A 21,574-nucleotide genomic window follows, 5' to 3' on the forward strand; every position below is an offset into this window, starting at 1 on the left:
TAGAGGCAGGTTCAATTCCAGAGGACATTAAATTATTTCTATTCAAATAATAATTCAAAAGCAGACAAGGAAAAAGTAGGAGATTGGTACTAGGTAATACTGCTTATTTGAAGAGCCGGTGTAGATACAATGGTCTGAATGGCTTCCTTACGTGCCAGAACAATTCCGTAATACAGTGGGGAGACCAAAAGCAGATTGGATGACTTTTTTATAGAACACTTCAATTCCATAGGTATGACAGAGTTTTTTTGTCCGTCATTTTAATTGCCCACCTTGTTCTCATGCTGACATATCTGTTCTTGGCTTGCTGCACTGCTCCAGTGCAAACATTAGGAACAGGACCTCAATTTTCAATTATGCATTTCCTAGCCTTCCGAACTCAATATGGAGTTGAACAATTTCAGCCTGTACACGTTCTCGTTGTTTCATTTTCTTTGCTTTAGTGCAGTTTATTTTCTTTCAACGTTACTGATTTAGGCACAGTTTTTGTTCCTTGCCAGCACTATTCCCTTCGACACAGAGAAGTAACTATCCTGTCATATAATCTCTCCTGTATTCCATCTTATCATATCTTTTTGTCCTTGTTCTACTCTTGTCTTGCGCAAAATCTATTATATTTAACCTTAAAGAAAAAGTGTTGAAACTCAGCAGGTTAAGCAGCATCTTTGGAGAGAGAAAAACCCTTAATGTTTCATGTCCTATATGACACTGCGGAACATCTCTAATCTTTGCCAATTCTGAACAAAGATTACAAACTATAATGTTAACTATAATTATTTTTCGACAGAGATTCTTTCCACGTTCGGATGCTATCTAATTTGCTGAATAATTCCCCAAGATTTTTATTACAAAAGCACAGCAGAGTTCTATAACTGATGTGTGAGAGAAAATCAAGTTCTCGTCACTGCCATTTTCTTTTCAGACCTATGGAAACAAGCCAAACAGCAAACAATATAGGTTGCTTGGTTCCTCCAAGACTTTTAAACAGTAGCATGGAAAATATTCTCTACTGAATGTTATTATTAGCTTAGAGAGACAGAAGACAAGCCTCTACAGGTCCTTACCACGATACAGTGCTCTGAGAAGACAGGTAAGATCATAAATGGAATGCAGTTATTCACAAAGAGGAAGTTATTCCAGGATCAAATGTCATATTAGAACTTAAACAAATTTATATATCTTGTCCTGAACTCTCAAAATTGTCTGTGATTTTGCCATGTGCATTACATCTATTGTTCGGATCTTCATCAGTTATCTGTGAAAAAATGATTAAGTTATCCCCGTTCTAGAAAAAATTATAGCCTTCGCAGGAAGTCAAATGTCATCATTTTTGATTGTTGCACAACTTTAGAGTAATGAGAATCTCAAAAAAGTTATAAATTCATTTAAATACAACCCCAACAGAGCAATGCAGCTGACCTTTCATCTATACATGTAGCGATCCAGGTATAGCAAAGAATAAAGACAAAGTTAAGCTCCCTCTACTGTAGATTAGCAATGTACATCATCTGACTCTAAGTAGAGCATTTTCCTCTAGACTTGTGTGAAGCTGTTCCAATTTTCATATTCCAGTTCTTCAGCCAAAATTAGAATGGAAACATTGTGCTAGGCTACGGTGGATCTACATTGGGTTCCCCGTAAAGAAACGACTGCTCAAACAAAGTTTGCATACAAATCTAATAACCAATAGATAGTGAAGTGAAACTTCTAATTTACTGGTCTGGCTTTGTAACAATGCTCCAAAGACATAAATTTTCAATGTCAGCTGACTGCCTTGCATTCATGTTGCCATTATTCAAACTCAACACAACAATTCAGAAGCTTAAATCCTCTCCTCCAATGAACGAGTGATGAAGTCATAATTTTAGTTCAATCTATTACTGGAATAAATAACTGCGAATGGAAGAAACCACATCAATTTTGAACAAATGGGACAACTCAAGAATTTCAAACCTCAAACCGGTAAAAGGTGTTCACCCAATACTTTAAGAAAACAGCAAGAGCATTTATCAAAGCATATATTGAACAAATTCTTGGGATGCCAAAATTGTTTGCGTAAACTCAAGACAAGTTATGGACTTCTAATTAAACAGGGCTGCAAGCTAAAACCAGGAAATTGCAAGTCTTTTAAATTAACTTCATATTTGAGTTATAAATGAAGCCAACAGGCAGAATGAGTGATATGCTATGCAATTATCTCAACAACGTAAAGACTTTTCAGGATCGCAATCTAGCTTCTGAAAAAGCTATTTTACTGCTGTTGAAGTATTTGAGATAGTCACTAGTTTAATAGATGCAGTCATCCAAGATGGTACTGTATCTTCATTTAAAAAATGTATTTGACAGGTTGCACAGTCTATTAAATAGGGCCATTTGTGATATCTACAGACAAATTTTGCATTACATAAAATATTGGTTGCATTCTCAAACAGAAGATGGCCACTAATGAAGATGGGTCTATGTGGGCTTATTTACCAGTAGATTTCTTCTTGGGTCAGTGTTGTGATCATTGCTCTTCACCTTCTAACAATACTCTTGATAAAAATGCTTCGGTAAAAGTGTTGCGGTTGTCAAAGAGAATAATGTGGTTGCAAGGAATACATTCAGAAGGATTTTTTCTCTTGTAGAAGAATCGAGAACCTAGAGTCATAATTTAAAAATCAGGGGTCGCCCATTTAAGACCGATGAGGAAACATTTTCTCCCTCAGAAGATGCTGTATCTTTGGAATTCCTTTCTTCAAAACGACAGGGATGATGAATCTTTAAATATTTTTAAGACAGAGGTAGGTAGATTGTTGATTGCCAATGGATGTGCAGGGATGCAGAGTTGAGGTTAAAATCAAATCAGCTGTGTTTTTTTATTGAATGGTGGAGCAGGTCTGAAGGCCAAGTGGCCTATTCTTGTTCCTTGAAGTATATTCATATCATGCAGTGTTACTACTTGACAGCATGTCCTGAATGTCAGATGAAAAATGGTGATAGAAATATAATGCAGATAAATGTCAATTTATCCAGTTTGACAATAAAAGCAAGATGATTTGAATGACAATAGGATTGGGAAAGGTGGTGGTGTAACGAGACCTAGGTGTCCTTATACTGAAAACATACCAATGCATTAGGTGATGAGGGAGGAAGATAGTATGTTGGCCTTCGTAATGAGAGGATTAGAGTACAGGAACAGGATGTCTTGCAGCAATTGTACAAGACCTTGCTGAGACCATACCTGGAATACCGGTTTTGATCTCCTTTTCAGAGGATGCGTTGGAAAAGTGCACCAAAGACTTATCAGACTGATTCCTGGAATGCTAAGACTGACATATCCAGAGGGACTATAAGGGTTAGGATTATATTCACTGAAGAACTGGGGGAAAAATCTTTCAGAAACCTATCAAATTCTAACAGGACTTGACAGGGTAAACATAGGATGGATGTTTCCAATTTTCTTCACGCAGAGGATGACGAACTTTGAAATTCTCTGCCATAAAAAGTGGCTGAGCCCAAAACATTAAATATTTTCAAGAAGGATTAAGTTATAGGTCTTAGGGCTAAAGAGATCAAATAGTATTGGAATAAAAAGGGAACCGGGTACTGAGTTGGATGATCAACCACAGTCAGACTGAACGATTGCACAGGCTGGAGTGCCAAATGACCCACTCCTGCTCCTATTGTCTCTGTTTCTATTTCAGGACACCAGTTTTTAAAGATAAGCAGCATCTGTCATATTATCTTGCCAGGTAATTATAAGTATTTGTTATTTGAAAGGTCGAAAATAAAGTGAGTGCATATTTTGCACCTGTCAAAACCTCTGGTTGTCTCAAAGCACTTTACAACCAATGAAGTAGCTTCAAGCGCATTCACTACTGTAATATCTTGAAAACAGTGATCAATGTGAATTCAGCAAGATCCTTCAAAAGCAATCAGATAAATGACCAGAAGATTTCTTTTAATAACATTACTTTTGAGTTACATATTGGCTAGGACACCAAATGCACTCCCCTGCTTTTCTTTGAATGGTTAATCAGACCTTTTATATCCATGATAGTAGACTAGTTTAATGTTAAATACAAAAGGCAGCAATTTCAACTCGGATTTGATGTGACTGTTCTTTAGGCACAGAACCAAGAATGCTCCTGATGTAATAGATTCATGACCCATTCTAGACTTGTTTTAAGAGTAAAGCCAGAATTAAAGACCAAGTACTGTAAAAGATGGCCGATTATAAACTGCATGAGGATTCTTCATTCAAACAAGTTAGAAATCCCATTTTTGATTTGCAATTCTGAAATTATGATCACTTAGATATGTAACATTCGTGATAAAAGAATGATCGTGTTGTTGGAGAATAAACATATAAAGTAACAAAGTAATTTGTTTCAGATTTAAAAAAGAATAATATTTCTTGTTATATGTACTGTGCTGCAGTTTGCCTGAATATATTAAGTAGGACTTTATTTGCTTTGCCTAGACATGATAACAAAAAATACAAAATAACTGCAATCTAGTCAGTGCCAATTCAATATTAAAAAAATAATACAGGAGTCCTCAGTTGCAGATACCTAATATCTATTGCATAATTCATATATTTTAGAATATTATTTGGTTTTAGTGAACAAAGTTTTAACAGTAAATACAGCATTGACAGGCTGATGGGTCGCCCTACAGTGAATGTAATTCAAACAAGTCTGGGAGTTAATTAAAATTAAAAGCTAACCTTGGTTTACCTTCAAGGTCAGCATATACACACAAGGGATGACCTATTTCTGGATCTCTTGGTAAATCCATGGCGTTTATGTCATTATCTTCTTAGAATAAGCTAAACATTAGCAATTCTGGAAAAAGAGGGTTGTAAATCTCGATTAGGATAGGAAACATTCATATACTTCTACAAACCAAATAGTAATGGTAGAGGAAAAATAATTTGTTTGACTTTCTCTTTGAAACCATCCCAAAGGACACTATGCTGTCACAAAGATGGGCTGTGGGAACAGTAGGTAATTTTGTTTAAATTGTTTAAATGTTTGCTCAGAAAGCAGCAAGTTGCATTTCAGCTTTGGTTGTACAAAATGACTCACTGGATTGAGAGAGCCAACAAGAGCAAACCTGAAGCAGAGAAAAAAAATCATCATTCTTCATACTCAAACTCAAGTTTTGATTTGATGATGGAAAAGACAGCTAGAAGATTTGTTTAGTTAATAAGTAGAACATGACATCTACAGTGGTCTTCAGAAAGCAGTCACTATGGTTAGTTTGGAAGCTGCAGAAGGAGGTTGGATATCTGCTGTCAACCCAAACAAGGAGCAAAAGCATCCAAATTGTGAAGGTTTAAAGGAAAATAGAAGGATGAGGCAAATTAGCCCCTCATGCCTGTTCTGCCATTCTAGGTAATCAAACGCAATGCCATACTCCGACACTATCTTCACATCCCTAGATATCACTTGTAATTAGAAATCTATCAATCCTGATCTTCGACTTACTAAATGTCAGAGATGACACAACCCTCTGAGGAGGGCAAGTGAACGGATCCACCGTCTAAGTGAGGACATTCTTCATCTTACTGCTGAATGGCTTACTTTTAAACCTGAGACTGCGCCCATTGATTCTACACCCCACAGTCAGCAAAAACATCTATCCCTTTAAGAATTTTGCCATTTTCTTGATCACCTCACATTCTTGTAAACTCCAGAAAGTCCAGGCCCAGTTCCCTCACTCCACCCTCACTGGAGAGTTCCCACAATCCCAGGAATCAGACTGGCGAACCCCTACTGCATCCTTTCTATGGGAAGCATATCCTCCCTTTGGGAAAGAGATCAAAGTGTACTTAATACTGCAAGTTTGTTCTCACCAGAAGCGAGACTATTTTGCTCCTGTGCTTGAATCCTCTTGTGATAAAGGTCAACATATTGCTTAACCTTCTGAATTACTCAATGTGCCTGCAAAGCAGCTTCAATCACTTTTGAACAAGGACACCTATGTCCCTTTGGTTATTAATACAACTTTTCATAAATAAGAAATGTTCTTGTGAAATATTTTGCATCCTCATTTCTCGCACTTCTCCACATTACATTTGGGGAGGCAATGGTATTGTGATAATGTAACTAGGCTAATGTTCTGGGATGTGGGATGAATCTCATCATAACACATGGTGAAATTTGAATACATTAAAACCTGGAATTATAAAGTTAGACCAACGATGATTGTATATGCAATGTTGATGGTCATAAAAACCCATCTGGTTCACTAAAGTTCTTTAGGAATGAAAACCTACCATCCTCACCTGGTCTGGTCTACATGCGATACCTGATCAACAGCAGTGTGATTGACTTTCAACTCCCTGAAATGGCCTAGTGAATCACTCAGTTGTATTAAATGGTAACAAAGTCAAAAGAAAGCATTGAAACCGGACAGACTGCCTAGCGTCGACCTATGCACAATAAACAACAGCAGACAAACACAGTCCAAGAGGTTGTGAAATAGTGTTGCAGTACAGCTGGGAATGAGTTGCCCAAGGAAGCCTCAATGTCAACTCCAGACATCATGAAATCTCATGGCATCAGGTAAAACATGAGTAAAGAAATCTCCTGCTGAATACCACCAAAAACAGTCCACACACTCCATCTTCTTGAGAATCCCCCCATCATCAATGTCAATCTTCAAATAATTTGAATCACCTCACATGACATCAAGAAGTTGAAAGCACTGGATACTGCAAAGGCTATGGGCACTGACAACATCCTGACAATAGTACTGATGACGAGTGCTCTAGTACTAAAGCTTGCTGGAACGGCAAAGGCTACGACTGGCATTAACCAGACAGTTGGAAAATTTCTTAATTAGTCCTGTGCGTAAAAGGTTGGACAAATCTAGCTCAGTCAATTACTTCCCAATAAAACTACTCTCAATCACTAGAAAAATGTTACAAAGACTTATTAACAGTGTTATCAAGGAGCTATTGCAATGCAATTACCTGTTAACTGATGCTTAGTTTGGGTTACTCAGCTCCTGACCACATTACAGCTTTTGTCCAAAAATGGAGGAAAAACTTGAACTCCAGAGATAAGGTGCAAGCAACTGTCCTTGAAATCAAGTTACCATTTAACTGAGTATAGTATAAAGGAGCCTTATCAAAACTAATGTTAATGAGAATTTAGAGAAACTCTTTATTGGTTGGAGTCAAATCGAGAACAAGGAAGATGGGTGCAGGGCAATCATCTCAGCCCCAGGGTATCACTGGAGGGATTTCCAAGGTAGCATCTTAGGCCTTAACATACTCGGCTGCTTAATCCCAACATTTCTTATCTCATAACATCAGAATGTCTGTTCATGATTGCACAATGTTCAGCACAATTTGTAATTCTTTATATACTGCTACACATCAATATGCAGCAAGATCAGGACAATATCCAAGCTTGGGCTTATAAATTGCAAGTCATATTCTTGCCACACAAATGTCAGGCAATGACCACCTCAAAAATGAGAGAATCTAACAGTCATCCTTTGATACTCCATACCACAAACAATGTGGAACCCTCCTCCACCATTATCAACATCCAGAGAAAATGAACCAGACTTGCCATAAAAATACAATGGCTACAACAGCAGACCAGAGGTCAGGAATTCAGCTACTACCTCATCTTCGATCATCCCAATGCCTGTTCCTAATCAAAAAGGTGCAGGTCAGGAGTGTGATGAAATGCTCTCCACTTGCCTGGGTGAAGGCAGCACCAAAAACATTCAAGTGGTTTGACACAATCCAGGAAACAAACAGACTGGTTGATCTGCACTCCATCCACCAACCTCCAACATTTGCTCCCTTTACCACCGATGCTTAATGACAGTGACATTTGCCATTAACAAGTAGCACTGCAGTAATTCACCAAGGCTACACCAACAGCACCTTCCAAATCTATGACCTCTAACACCTGAAAGTATGTATGAGAACATGATCACACGAAAGCTCCTCTTCAAATCACATCCTGACTTTGAAATTTATTGCCTGGTTTATAGTGGCTGAGTCAAAATCCTGGAAATCCCTCCTTAACAGTTCTCAATGTACCTATCTCTCAAGGACTGCAGCAGTTCAAGAAGGCAGCTCACGATCACCATCTCCAAGACCATGAAGGATGGACAATACATGTTAGAATAGCTAGTGATGTCCACATCTCACTAATTGATGTTTAAAAATTCTATTCCACCTGCCATGCTCTTGACCATTCACACAATCTGTTTATATTCCCTCAAAAATACTTTGTATTTTCATGACTGACATTCCCACGATTTGCACGATAGATTACGAACATTTAAGAGTCCAAGCATCAGCAGTACCACACTGATTGCAAAAACAGAAATTGCTGGGAAAACTCAGCAGTTCTGACAGCATCTGTGCAGAGAAATCAGAGTTGATGTTTCAGGTCCGGTGACCCTTCTTCAGAACTTCTTTGTTTGAAGCTGGGGTGATTACAGACTGCCACCAGAGTGTGACCTATTTATTCCTATTCTCTGCTTTCTGTCTGTTGACCAATCTTCAACCCATGCCAGTATACTACTCCCAAGGCATGTGTTTACTAACATCCTGCATGCGATTTTATCAAAAGCCTTCTAAAAATCCAAATATAGTCTTATTATCAGTGGTGGCAACATACCAAAAAAAGCTCATAGGTTTGATTACCCCTCCATAAATTCAGCTTGACTACATCTGATCAGAAAATTATTTACTAAACATCAGCAGTCTCTTCCTTTTTCTAAATTATAATGCTTTCCTGGCTATTGAAATGAGGTCAACAAGTTGCAAGGTTCTTGCTTTTTCTCTCTGTCCTTTCTTAAAGCATAGGGTTACTTTCCAGTTTGCAGGCACCATGGCAGAATTAATAGAATTTTGAAAGACTTATTACCAATTCATCAACAATATCTGTGGCCATCTGTTTCAACATTCTTGGGTGAAGGCCATCAGCTACTGTGAATTTGTCAACTTTCTGTCCTATTAATTTGACCATTACTATTTCTTTTCACTAACACTAACTTCTTCAGTTCCACACACTCATTAAATCCTTAGATCTTAAATATTAGACTAGATTACTTACAGTGTGGAAACAGGCCCTTCGGCCCAACAAGTCCACACCGACCCTCTGAAGAGCAACCCACCCAGACCCATTTCCCTACATTTACCCCTTCACCTAACACTACAAGCAATTTAGCATGGCCAATTCACGTAACCTGCACATTTTTGGACTGTGGGAGGAAACCGGAGCACCCGGAGGAAACCCACGCAGACATGGGGAGAATGTGCAAACTCCCCGGTGTCTTCTTGCGCTTCCTTTATAAAATCAGGCACAAGATGCTGCCAGATCTTCTGAGTTTCTTCTTTTTTTTTCTTTTTATGTAAGTCCTCAAACAGTATTTTATAGCATGCTGTAAATATTTTTGTTTGATTTCTCTTATCAAGCTCATCTAGTACTTTACATGGGGGAGTAGTGAAATAAAAAGCAGAAACGCGATGCCTCAAATTACTGATTGGTGTGACAAGATGTCAGGAGCAAACTGGGCCATTGATTATTTGCTACTCTGAATGGGCTTTACTTAATGAAAAGTCTGAGTAGAGCAATGGATTATTGTTTGTTTATCTTTGTAACCTGATGTTACTCTACATTGACAACCAACCTGACAAGGAAGATGTAATCCTCCTATAGGAGCAAAAAAAAATCCCGAGCTAATTACATTCAAAATCCATAGTTTATGGCAGCTCTATAAACAAAATCAATCCAGTCGTGTAAAGTAATGTTTCAGCACAGATTGTAATTTTTGCTATATATAAATGTACTTCATCTATGGCTATAATAAAGTACTAATGAAACTACAACTTTAGCCAGCAGTAACAAAGTTAATAAAACAGCTACCTGACTAAATTTTCGTTATCTCCAGGGCTTTTGCACGTAGCACATTCTGTTCTCAAATCTTCTGATTTTGGTCTTTTCAGTAGTGAGGTCTGCCGTCGTCTTCTGGCTCGAGGAGGAATTGGTTCCTATGAAACAATACCAAGGTGAAACACCAGTTGTAAAAGATATTTTGTGTATTCCATAAAAATATTGTGTTTCTCAGAGTAAACATACCTCAGTTTTTTCTCCATCTGAGCTGGTTCCCCTTTTTCGTTTCTGACCTCTACTCCTCTGTGAAAGGAAATAGATAGAGTGATTCAGAAACAAAAACTAATATTGCTGGTAAAGCTGAGCAGGTCTGGCAGCATCTGGAAAGAGAAATCAGAGTTAACATTTTTGATCCGGTGACCCTTCCTCAGAAAGGTTTTTATTTTGTACAGTAAATTCTCACTTGAGAATTTGTGGTCGCGTTCCTGAAAATCATGACTCAATGAAAAATTTAAATAGAGCTTCCATTTCCAAAGGAATCATTACTAAAGCCCAGGGTCCAGTTTCCGCAGACACTATATTTGGTTGCTAAAAGCAATTGAGATACTGTACCATACATGTGCAAGACCATGTATTCTCAGCTAAAATAACTTTAAAACAAAATAAACCAGTAATCATAGAATAAACTGCACAGTTAGGTAGTTCAGGATCTTTCTCAGTAGAAAACAACAAAAATATTAAGTTCAAATTGTGTGCATTCCTGAATACATATATTCATAAAAATAACTTTCAAAATAAATTAAATCTAAAACATTGTAGAGGTACAATATCAATATCAGTTCTAACAACGCAGGACGTATTAAAATTATTCCGTCCTTAAGTTTAAATTGGCCAAGTTCTATCAACTAAAAAAGCTAGTTATGCAGGAAGAGCACCTGCATCAACCAACCTCTGCCACTAGATAGAGTCCAAGACTCCCGTGTAAATCCAGGATAGCAGCCAGGACAGAGACAGACATTGCAGACTTTAAAGGTAAGTACAGAGGGTGGAAACAGGAGCCATTTTTGTACGGATGGGATTGGCAGGAACAGAAGGCAGGCCCGGGACCGAGAATGACAGCAAAAGTATGAGGAAAAAGTCTTGACAAGCCACAGAACAGAAAGTCTGGCAAGTACTTCTAAGTTAAAGCTCGCAACATTAGACTAATATGTTAACATTATTTTATTAACTACATTAAAGCATAACAGTATTAACTGAGTCAAAGTTAAACTATATCTTACTATATGACCTTATAAGTTGGCCAAAACATAGTTTCTCAAAGAGACCGAATTGCATGGTTTCAAAGTTAAATGTTGTTGCCTGCAATTACTACCAGCTCATTATCAGAATGCAATGCCTCATAAATAATCCAGCTAAACACTGAAACATTGTAATTCAAAGAAAATCAATCATATCCTATTAATCCATTTCCCCCTCAGCACAAGTATTATTTCAGATTTTTAAATGTTTTAATATGATGCTCAACAATTGCAAAATGCAAAGAAAGACTGATATACAGGATATATTTATGCAAGCAATAATTGTATCTGGTCCAATGCTAACAGCTCAAAATGTTTGGAGATCTTAGTTTCTTGCATTTTTCCTTTGATCTTTAAAATTGAATACAGAACCTGCTAAGCAGCATAGGAATCACTTCCCACTAATTAATTCTGTATTGTAAATGTCATTAAAACAGCAATTGAAACAGTATCTATTCTCAGTAACTGTTCTCCGCAATATAGTTGTTCAATTTATTTTGTGAAAGTTCCACAGACAAATAAACCAGAGAGATTAGATTTGTTCCACTCCTCTCACTGTCAATACTCCAGACTTGCCTGTCAGCTGTTCACTTTGAATGCGTAATCATAATTTATTTGATTTATTATTGTCACATGTACTGAGATAGTACACAAAACAATATTTTTCACTATCGAGGCAAATCATACCTTACATACATAAATACATCAGGGTAATTGAACAGAATGCAGAATTATAGCTATAGAGAAGGTGCAGAGAAAGATTAACTTTAATATATAAGAGCCTCCATAAGTCTTTTAACAGCAGGGAAGAAGCTGTTCTTGAATCTGTTGGTACATGTTTTCAAACATTTGTATCTTCTGCCCAATGGAATAGGGTGGAAGTGAGTATAAACAGGGTGGAAGGGGTCTTTGATTATGTTGGTTGCTCTCCTGAGGCAGTGGCAAGTATAGACAGAGTCAATGGGATGAAGGGCTTTTGACCGAAACATCGATTTCCCCAATCCTCGGATGCTGCCTGACCTGCTGTGCTTTTCCAGCACCACTAATCTTATCAATGGATGGAAGGCTGGTTTGTGAGATAGTCTGGACCCTGTTCATAACTCTCTAATTCCTTGCGGTTTTGGGCGGAGTAACTACCATACCAAGCTGTGATGCATCCAGACAGGATGCTTTCTCTGGTGCACCTATAAATGTAAGAGTCATTGTGGACATGCTGAATTTCTTTAGCCTTCTGAGGAAGTAGAGGTGTTGGTGTGCTTCCTTGAAGCAATGAATATATCCTAACTTGCAATTCAAAACAATCCACAAGATGCAATTGATAAAATCATCCTGGGTGAAGTATTAAGATTTTTCACACAACTTCAAGTATCGCCTTTAACACCTGGAAATAGACAATGTCACTACATATATGATGTCTATCAGGGTAAGTCAATTACCTATGCATATGCTAGAAAGACCTTCTGAATTCAGATATAAATAACCTCCAGGTTACACTCAGTGATGTTTCCCACACACAGAGCCTTGTTCCAAGCTCTGGCATTTGACATCTCAGAAGACACTAGCTTTCTAGAGGATGACTCACTCTCCACACAAGAACACAAACTGAAGATCTATATTGTTATAATTTTTGGAATGTTACCACACAAACTTGTGAAAAAGAAGTGTAGAATTTAGCCACTAACAATAAAGCTTTTGTTTTTAACCTGGCCATCATCGAAGCATTTTTCATGTTGGCTCCATCAAGATGTTGGCATCTACTTCAGAGAAAACTGAATTATTCATGAAGTAACCTAATCTTCCCATCCCATCTTCACTCCAAGATTGATGTTAAACCACCCTAACTGCCATAAAATATGCATTTATAGAAGAATACAGCGCAGTACAGGCCCTTCGGCCCTCGATTTATCATATATTACATTTTCTACTCTTCAAACTAAAAGTTGTGCCTTGTCCCTGAAAATATACTCTCGCTGATAACCACTCATTCATCCAGTACACTTGTGTCCGCTGGAAATTCAAGCTTAATTGTCTCTGTATTGCTTCCTCCCTCTTACTAATTTGCTAAGTTCCATTCGCATTTTCCTGCTTTCAAAGGCCTCTTCCCAAGCCTTTATCAATCCATCTTAACTCTGCATTTTTCCCTTTATGGTTCATGTCCATTGTTAATGATTTACTTTCCTTCATGTAAAAAAAAACCTTTGAGCCAGTTTTAAATATAGGGTGTTTTAGGAACACATGTAGCTGTGTGGCAATAATGAAACCCTGCAATGATACTTTAAAAACATACTGCTTTAAACTTTACAACAATATCAGTATTGGGCTGCACTTTACATCCATATGGGGAAAACACAACTACTTTCTAACCTGAAAGCTATCCAGTTTCTTCTTAGGAATCTATACCTGACTGTTCATCAACTCCATTACCATCTGATGAGTTTGCACCAAACTCTGCACCACATCCTGCTTGGCCATTCCTGGTTTGCCACTTCTAACTACTAAATGGATGCAGTTTCTCAACCGGAGGAAGGCCTCACCATTTCTGATTTCTCCCCACTTGACTCAATGGCAAGGAAATGTAGTGAGGGAAAATCAGACAGAATAATAGGATTAACAACTAAAACCATAGACAAGGGGAAGCAGATAGCCAGATATATATTTGTTAATACAGGAAGAGCAAAGAAAACTTGGAAACAAAGAATTTTGAAATAAGAAATAAAGGTAAAATTGCTCCAGTCCTATCAACGATGGGGCTGCTCTCTCATGAAAGAGATGGTTGGTGGTTATTTAACCTGAGGTCTCCTTGCCTCAGGAAAAGGGAGGAGAGTTAAGGAGGAGCATTTTTCCTGGTAATCTCAGCCAATTTGGGATTTGAACTAATGCTGTTGGCTTCACTCTGCATTGCAAATCAGCCATCCAGTTAACTAAGCTAACTGAACACCAGAATAAGATAAGCAGAAAATGAAGACATTTATTTTTGGCTTTTGAGCAACACAATAGCAGATTTATGAACAGAATGCACCTGGGAAAAGGAAAACGTGCAGAAAATATTATTTTGTGTTCCTATAACAGTTCACTTACATGCACACTGTTTTGTTACTAAGCCAGTGTCACATAGTTTAGTTCATATTGCATTAATATCTGCTCCAAATGGAATTATGTTTTATTATCAGCAGAACATCTACTTTTAAAAATGTTTTAATGGTATTTGGGCACCACGAGCTAGGCCAACATTCATTGCCTACTCCTAAGTGCCTAGTGCAGTCCTTGGGGTACAGGGAAACCTACAGTGCTACTTAGAAGGGAATTCAGGATTTTCGCCCAGCAACAAGAAAGAAGGGCAATACAGTTCTAAGTTAGGATGCATGTGGCTTGAAAGGACAACTGCAGATGGTAGTGCATCTGCTCTCCTTATCTTACTAGGTGGTAGCGATTGCAGGTTTTGGGGATGCTGTTGCTGGAATTTAAGTGTACATCCTGTAGGTAGTACAAACTGCTGGCCAAACACAATGGGGAAGGGAGTGAATATTGAAGGTGGTCAATGATCACTGTACTCTTTTGTCCTAGACAGTGTCAAGCTTCTTGAGCATTGTTGGGAATAAACTCATCCAGGCAAGTGCAAAATATTACATCACATTCCCGACTTGTGGCACAGATATCCAAGCTATTGTAACTCCAGTATTTATATTTTTAATTTGCAGGAATGCAAAAACACTAAATTAGTAACAAAAAATAAAGAACCTGTTTTACAGTATCTCATCATATCTTTGGGCTATCCTAGAGTACTTCAACTATTTCTGAAGTAATACAATGATTGTTTTGTTGTGCAAGTAAACCCCACAAGAGCAAATGTACACCCAGAAAAGATGGTATTTAATATTGTTGGGTAAAGGAAGAACCTTGGCAAGGACGCTAAGAAAACCTCTCTGCTCCACTTAAAATACAGCTAAGATGACCTTAACCAGCATGATCTGGGTTTAATGTCTCATCCATTGGAGGATTTTACATTCCGTAGATAACATTTCTATATATGAAGATGATCCAGTGCTAATGATTCCATAAATCACATTGTCATAGTTGCATGTCATCATTATTGGAACAAAATACTCATTGAAAACTTGATATCAGACCAGGTAATGGCATCGAGTGCAGACACGGGAAGCCCCAATTTGTAATGGCAACTACAGAACAGCTATTCCGAAATAATAACTCCGTTTAAAGTGGGATTACCAATCCTCCTGAATTGTTCAGGAGTCTTCTGGGATAAGGGACGATTTCCCAATGCATTGCTTAGAGCTACATGAAAAATCTTCATGCTTCAAATCTCAGAGAAAGTAAGGAATATAGAAATGTGAAGATATGAAGAAGGGGTTACTGCAGAAATATATAATGCGGAGGTGCCAGTGTTGGACTGGGTTGGACAAGGTTAAAAATCACATGACACCAGTTTATAGTCCAACAGGTTTATTTGAAAACACAAGCGTTAGAAGCGTCGCTCCTTCTTCAAGCGTTAGTGAGAGAGGGAGACCTTAGATACAGAATTTACAAGTAAAAGATGAACTGATGTGAACAAACTGAACACAGCTGAGGTGACTGCTAAATCTTTAATGTGCAATTCCCAGAATTTCTTTCAAGTCACTGTTCCAAGATAACTTAAGGTTTGATCAGTATAAAAGAGGTGACATCTCAGGTCAGACAATATATGGACATTCAATCTAGCAACTCCTACAGAGCTGGAAATACAAGCATGATAGTGGAAGCAGTGCTTTAAAAAAAAGGAACAATCAGTAATGAGATAATATCTATTGTGGATTAAGTAAAAGACTGTTACCATTCCAAAGGAAATAAAGGGCATAGGGATGAAGGTCTAAAGGTCTCACCAAAAATACAAAGGAGAAGAGAGAAACATGGCTTGTAAAATGACGAGTAGGTTATATCACTGAAATAGTCTGCTGAGATAAAAGCGAAACAATATCTAAAAAGGCAAAGAAATAAAAGAAGGACTTCGAGCAAATGGACACATGGGGCTGCTTGGCCTCCTGTGTGTAAGATCTCCTTGTGTACTGTAACTTCTTTCATTCTATGAAAACTCTACTCCAGAAGTATGTAATGACATCGCTGAACATGGCAATTGGAAAATATCTACAAAACTCAGCCAAAAGGGCTTGTGACACAATGATAGTGCCTTATCTATTGGCCTAAAAGATCCAAGATCAAGTCCCAGATGCCCGGTTGTGCATCAGAAATGCCCGAACAGGCTGATTAAAATAACTATCAAACTAGCCAAATTAGAATGACTTACAACAGGGTGAATGAATGACAAGAAGAAGGAAGTTACAAAAAGACAGGAAAGAGGTGTTATTGCTTTTGCATAGCTTAAACGTTTTCAGTCTCAAAAAATGGATTCCTACTTTACCACAGGAAGAAAGACTGAGTTATTTGGTGAGGTTCTGGTAATTGACTCAAGGTCTATCCTATTCCTTAGGTTTAACAATAGCATTATAACTGGTGATAAAATTCACTATGCATTTATCATAACGAAGTAAAAAATAGAATAAATTAATTAAATAGGTCCTTAGAATACATTAAGGATGGAGGGACAGGTGATATGTCACAATTGCATAAGAACAACAAGCCTGTGCTGAATGTTTGAATTTCGGCTCAGAGTTTTTGAACTGAAGGCTGAACTACAGAGACTGTGATGTATGTGGAAGGGGGAAATTGTCTGGATTCCAGAAGGCCATCAACTCTGAAGGGTGGATTATCTGATTTGATCAATACTCAAGGACAGGACAGTAGGCCTGGAAGTGAGGTAAGCAAGGAGAACCAGGGGGCAGAATCTTCAGCCTTTGCAATTCATTTCGATGAGAATGAGGCCTACAGAGTGGATAAGCTAACTAGCCAATGGCACCATGGAACAGGGAGTCATTCAAGGGGGAAGAGCAAGGAAAATATAGTAGTGGCAAGAGAGAACAGTATAATGAGGATGATTGACAATATACTCTATGACAAACAGTGCAAGTCCTTCCAGCTGTGCTGACTGCTCAGTTCAGCACACCAGCTCAAGGCTGGAGAGGAACTTGTCATAGAACGGGAAGGGAGCAATTGTCATAATCAACTTGGGTAACAACGACATAAGCTGAAAATGTGTTGCTGGAAAAGCGCAGCAGGTCCGGCAGCATCCAAGGAACAGGAGAATCGACGTTTCGGGCATAAGCCCTTCTTCAGGAATTTAAAAAAATTTTTTTTTGAAGGCGGTGGATGGGAGATCCCCTGAGGTGATGAGGTTCTGGATGGTCTGGGAGATGATGGTTTGGTGGTGGGAGGTGGGGTCATGGTCAAGGGGGCAGTAGGAGGAGGTGTCCGCGAGCAGGCGTTTAGCCTCAGCGGTGTAAAGGTCGGTGCGCCAAACTACTACCGCACCTCCCTTGCCTGCTGGTTTGATAGTGAGGTTGGGGTTGGAACGGAGGGAGTGGAGGGCTGCACGTTCCGAGGGTGAGAGTTGGAGTGAGTGAGAGGGGTGGAGCGGTTGAGGCGGTTAATGTCGCGGCGGCAGTTGGCTATGAAGAGATCGAGGGCAGGTAAGAGGCCAACACGGGATGTCCAGGTGGATGGGGTGTGTTGGAGGCGGGAGAAGGGGTCGTCAGAGGGTGGGCGAGAGTCTTGGTTGAAGAAGTAGGCACGGAGGCGAAGGCGGCGGAAGAATTGTTCGATGTCACGCCGCATGTTGAACTCGTTAATCCGAGAGCGTAGGGGAATGAAGGTGAGGCCTCTGCAGAGGACTGATCTTTCATCCTCAGAGAGGGGTAGTTCTGGAGGGATGGTGAAAACACGGAAGGGCTGGGAGCTAGGAGTGGGGGCGGGGTTGGGCGTGGGGGCGGGGACGGAGATCGGCATGGGGGCGGAGTTGGGCGTGGTGACGGAGATCGGCGTGGGGGCTGGGTTAGACGTGGTGACTGAGATCGGCATGGGGGCGGGGTTAGGCATGGTGACGGAGATCGGCGTGGGGGCGGAGACACATGCGGCGTTGTGGTCGTGCAGGTTAGTGATGTCACTGGGGACGGAAGTGGCTGCGGCGGCGTCCAAGACAGTGTTATTCCCGATAGCTGCGGGGGCCGCGAATCTGTCGGCGATGGTCTTCCTGGCGGTCGTGGAGGCGGTTGTCTGGGCGGCAATTGCGGAGGCTGCAAGGTCGATGGGGGCGCGGTTGTTGCCGCGGGCGATGTGGCAGACGCGTGGTTAATGGCGCCGGAACGATTTCGGAGGCCGATGGAAGATTCTGGAACAGTTGAGGAACCCAGAGTGTGGGGGTAAGTACATGAAAGCTTTTGGTACTTACTGTCTTTAATTTCCGATATGGCTAGGAAGAACTGTTCATTTAGTGTATGGATTCTTCTGTGGATGAAGAACAGTAGAGGTCCTTTACAGGTCTGTGAGAGTGTTGTCCTGAGCTGGGGTAGGTCTAATTGCAGGGAATGTAGGTAGCGGCACATGGTTGCAAGCGTGGAGCGAAGGATCCGGAGGGAGGTCTGTTTCTGGAGGCTTCGGATTTGTTGTAGGTACTGGTTGTCCTGGTTGGGTCCAAATTTTGTTGGTCGGAACGTAGTCCGGAGTCCGTGCGGGATCAGTCGGTTCCGTAGGCAGGTGCTGAGGAAGGAGATGTGGCTATGGTAGCGAGTCTGTTTGAGAACGTGGCTGAAGAGCTTCTGTGCAGAGGAGATGACCTGGGGTGTGCAGTGAGAGAGGGACTCACTGAAATCCTTGTAGAGGGAGGAAGAGAGCTTCTTCAAGGAAGGCATCCTTGTAAGAGGATTCGCAGTAGGTTAAAATCTTCGAGGAGCAAGTGAGGACTGCAGATGCTGGAGATCAGAGCTGAAAATGTGTTGCTGGAAAAGCGCAGCAGGTCCGGCAGCATCCAAGGAACAGGAGAATCGACGTTTCGGACATAAGCCCTTCTTCAGGACTATGCCCGAAACATCGATTCTCCTGTTCCTTGGATGCTGCCAGACCTGCTGCGCTTTTTCAGCAACGCATTTTCAGCTCTGATCTCCAGCATCTGCAGTCCTGACTTTCTCCTCGAAGAGATTAACAACGACATAAGAAAGACAAAGGAAGTGGTTCGGCATAGTACATTATTCCTTGAAACACGTGAAAATTGGAGAAGACAAATCAAATTCATCAGATGACTTTGTGGCTCAAAGATAGTGTGAGATAAGTAGGTTCTGGTTTGTGGGGCATTGCCACCTGTACTGGGGCAAGTAGGATCTACATGATGGGACAGACTCCAAGTGATCTGTACTGGGTCCAATGTTGTTGCCAACTGCAGAGAGAATTTTAAACTGAATGGTGGGGAGAAAGGGTCAAACTTAAGAAGATGTGATAATTCAAAGAGTACAGTCAAGGCGAAAAATTCTTTAAAAATGTAGATAGCATATATATTCATTCTACTTTTCCAAAACTGCCTTGATTTGAGGATGGTCCTATTAGATTGGAATATAGCTAACATCGCTTGTTTTTCCAAAAAGGAAGACAGAAACCCAAAACTACTGGCCAGTTAGCTTAACACCTGTCACTAGTAAACTGTTGAAGGCTATTATTAAAGAGCAAGGAATTCAGATAAGTTCAAGGTGATTAGGTAGAGTCAATATGTGTTGTGAAAGGGAAATCTTGCTTGATCAACTACTGGAGTTTTTTGAGGAAATATGCTACGAATAAAAGGACACCAGTGAATGTATTATATTTGGACTTCTGTAAGGTATTTGATGAGGCATCTCAAAAGTTATTGTGGAAAATAAAAGCTCATGGTGTACAGGATTGTATATTAGCATGCAAAGATGATTAGATGGCTAACAGGAAATGGAGCATAAGCATGATTAGGTCATTTTCAAACAGGGAAGGCAATGAATGGTGTGCTACAAGTATAGTGCTGGAACCTCAAATGCTTACAATTTATATGAATGTTTAACATGAAGGGAAGGAGAGCACCTTTGCCAGACTTGCTGAGGACACAAAGATAGCTAGGAAACGAAGTTGTGCTCAGGACATAAGCAGATTACAAAAAGAAACAGACAGGTTAAGTGATGTGTAAACTCGTGGCAAATAGACTATAATATAAGAAAATGTAGAATTTTCCATTTTGGCAGGAAGAATAAAAAACATTATCTTAATGGTGAGACATTGCAGAGATTGCAGATTCTTACACACAAACTGCAAAACATTAATATGCAAGTATAACAAGGAATTAAAAAGCTTATAGAATTTATCTTTTATCACAAGGGGATCTGAATATAAAAGCAGGGAGGTTAAGTTATACAGGGCACTGGAAAGCCACATTTACAGTACCATTCATAGTATTGCACTTTATTTAAGGAAGGATGGAAATGTATTGGAGGTAGTTCATGGCAGGTTTGCAAGGTCAATACCTGGAAAAAGGGGGAGAAGGAAGAGGGGGCACAGAAAGAAGTAGCATATGTACAATAAAGAGAGGATGGACAGGAATGGCTGCTGGTGTTTAGAAGAATAAAGTGGTGACTTGATTGAAACAAAAAGTCTTAAGGGGTCTTCACAAATGGGGAGGATGTTTCCTGCAATGGGGAAATGTAGAACGAAAGGTCACTGTTTAAAAGGCTCAACCATTTAAAACAGATTGCATTTGTACGGAAAGAATCAAAAGCCTTTTTCAGGGTGTTCTTGTTTTTCAGGGATGTCTTGCAGCTAATTGGAAAAATGAAAAAAAAAACGTGATAAGGCGAAATGAAGTAGGAAATTCTGCAAGGGAATATAATCTGCAACATATACAGGTTATCCATATTAAACAAAAACTCCTTCCTGTGCTGAAATTCCCTATAAGTCATTTCCAGGGATCCACATTTTCTTGTATTGCTAATAATTAAGTTGCAATTACTGAATTAATGAACATAAATAAAATCTAATAAGTGCAAGGTCCACTATGATAATAACAAATGGGTTGGAAGTACTTCATGTATGTTCACATTGTAAAAATTAAAACTATTCTTTCAGATTAGAGGCACCTTCGGAAATTTCAGACATCTCAAAATAGCAAATATACTAAAATGGACATAAAACTAATTTACTAACTAGCAGCAAATGATAAAGACAGAACTTAATAACGGATACGTGGATATTGAACACCACAGTGGTAGTAACAACTAATAGCAAAGATAGATAATGTAACAGAGAGGAGGACAGAGACAGAGTGTGTAAGTACACAATTATTTTAACCATAATTAAAATAAGTGATTAATTGGTTCTCGACTAGAAATGTAGAAATAAATTATTAGATAGACAGTTTGGTAAATGTATAGGGAAACTGTCAGCACAAAAGGGATGGTGATGATGAGTGGAGGTTACTAGCATGATGCAGCAGAAAATTACTAATGCATGTTGTAGTGAAAAGAAACA

The 21,574-nt window shown here is 39.4% G+C and overlaps 1 protein-coding gene across 13 annotated transcripts in view; it reads right to left on the reverse strand.

The window, feature by feature from the left end:
• phf14 (PHD finger protein 14) overlaps positions 1-21,574 on the reverse strand; it is a 303,155-nt gene that overhangs the window by 157,039 nt on the left and 124,542 nt on the right. For 12 of the 13 annotated variants that reach the window (XR_006311668.2, XR_015757178.1, XR_015757177.1 and 9 more), the window contains exons 15-16: positions 10,104-10,160; positions 9,891-10,015 (exon numbers count right to left, since the gene is read on the reverse strand). Coding sequence is in view for 8 of the 13 variants with exons in the window: in XM_043689855.2 (XP_043545790.2) it covers positions 9,891-10,015; positions 10,104-10,160 (182 nt within the window). In the remaining 5 variants the exon portion in view is untranslated. Of the gene's footprint in view, positions 1-9,886; positions 10,016-10,103; positions 10,161-21,574 lie in introns of those variants that run through there. The other variant, XM_087987122.1, reaches the window with a different exon arrangement.

Source organism: Chiloscyllium plagiosum, unplaced genomic scaffold (assembly GCF_037043375.1).
Source record: "Chiloscyllium plagiosum isolate Xiang-an unplaced genomic scaffold, Cpla_swu_hap1 HiC_scaffold_5, whole genome shotgun sequence".
NCBI classification, from domain to species: domain Eukaryota; kingdom Metazoa; phylum Chordata; class Chondrichthyes; order Orectolobiformes; family Hemiscylliidae; genus Chiloscyllium; species Chiloscyllium plagiosum.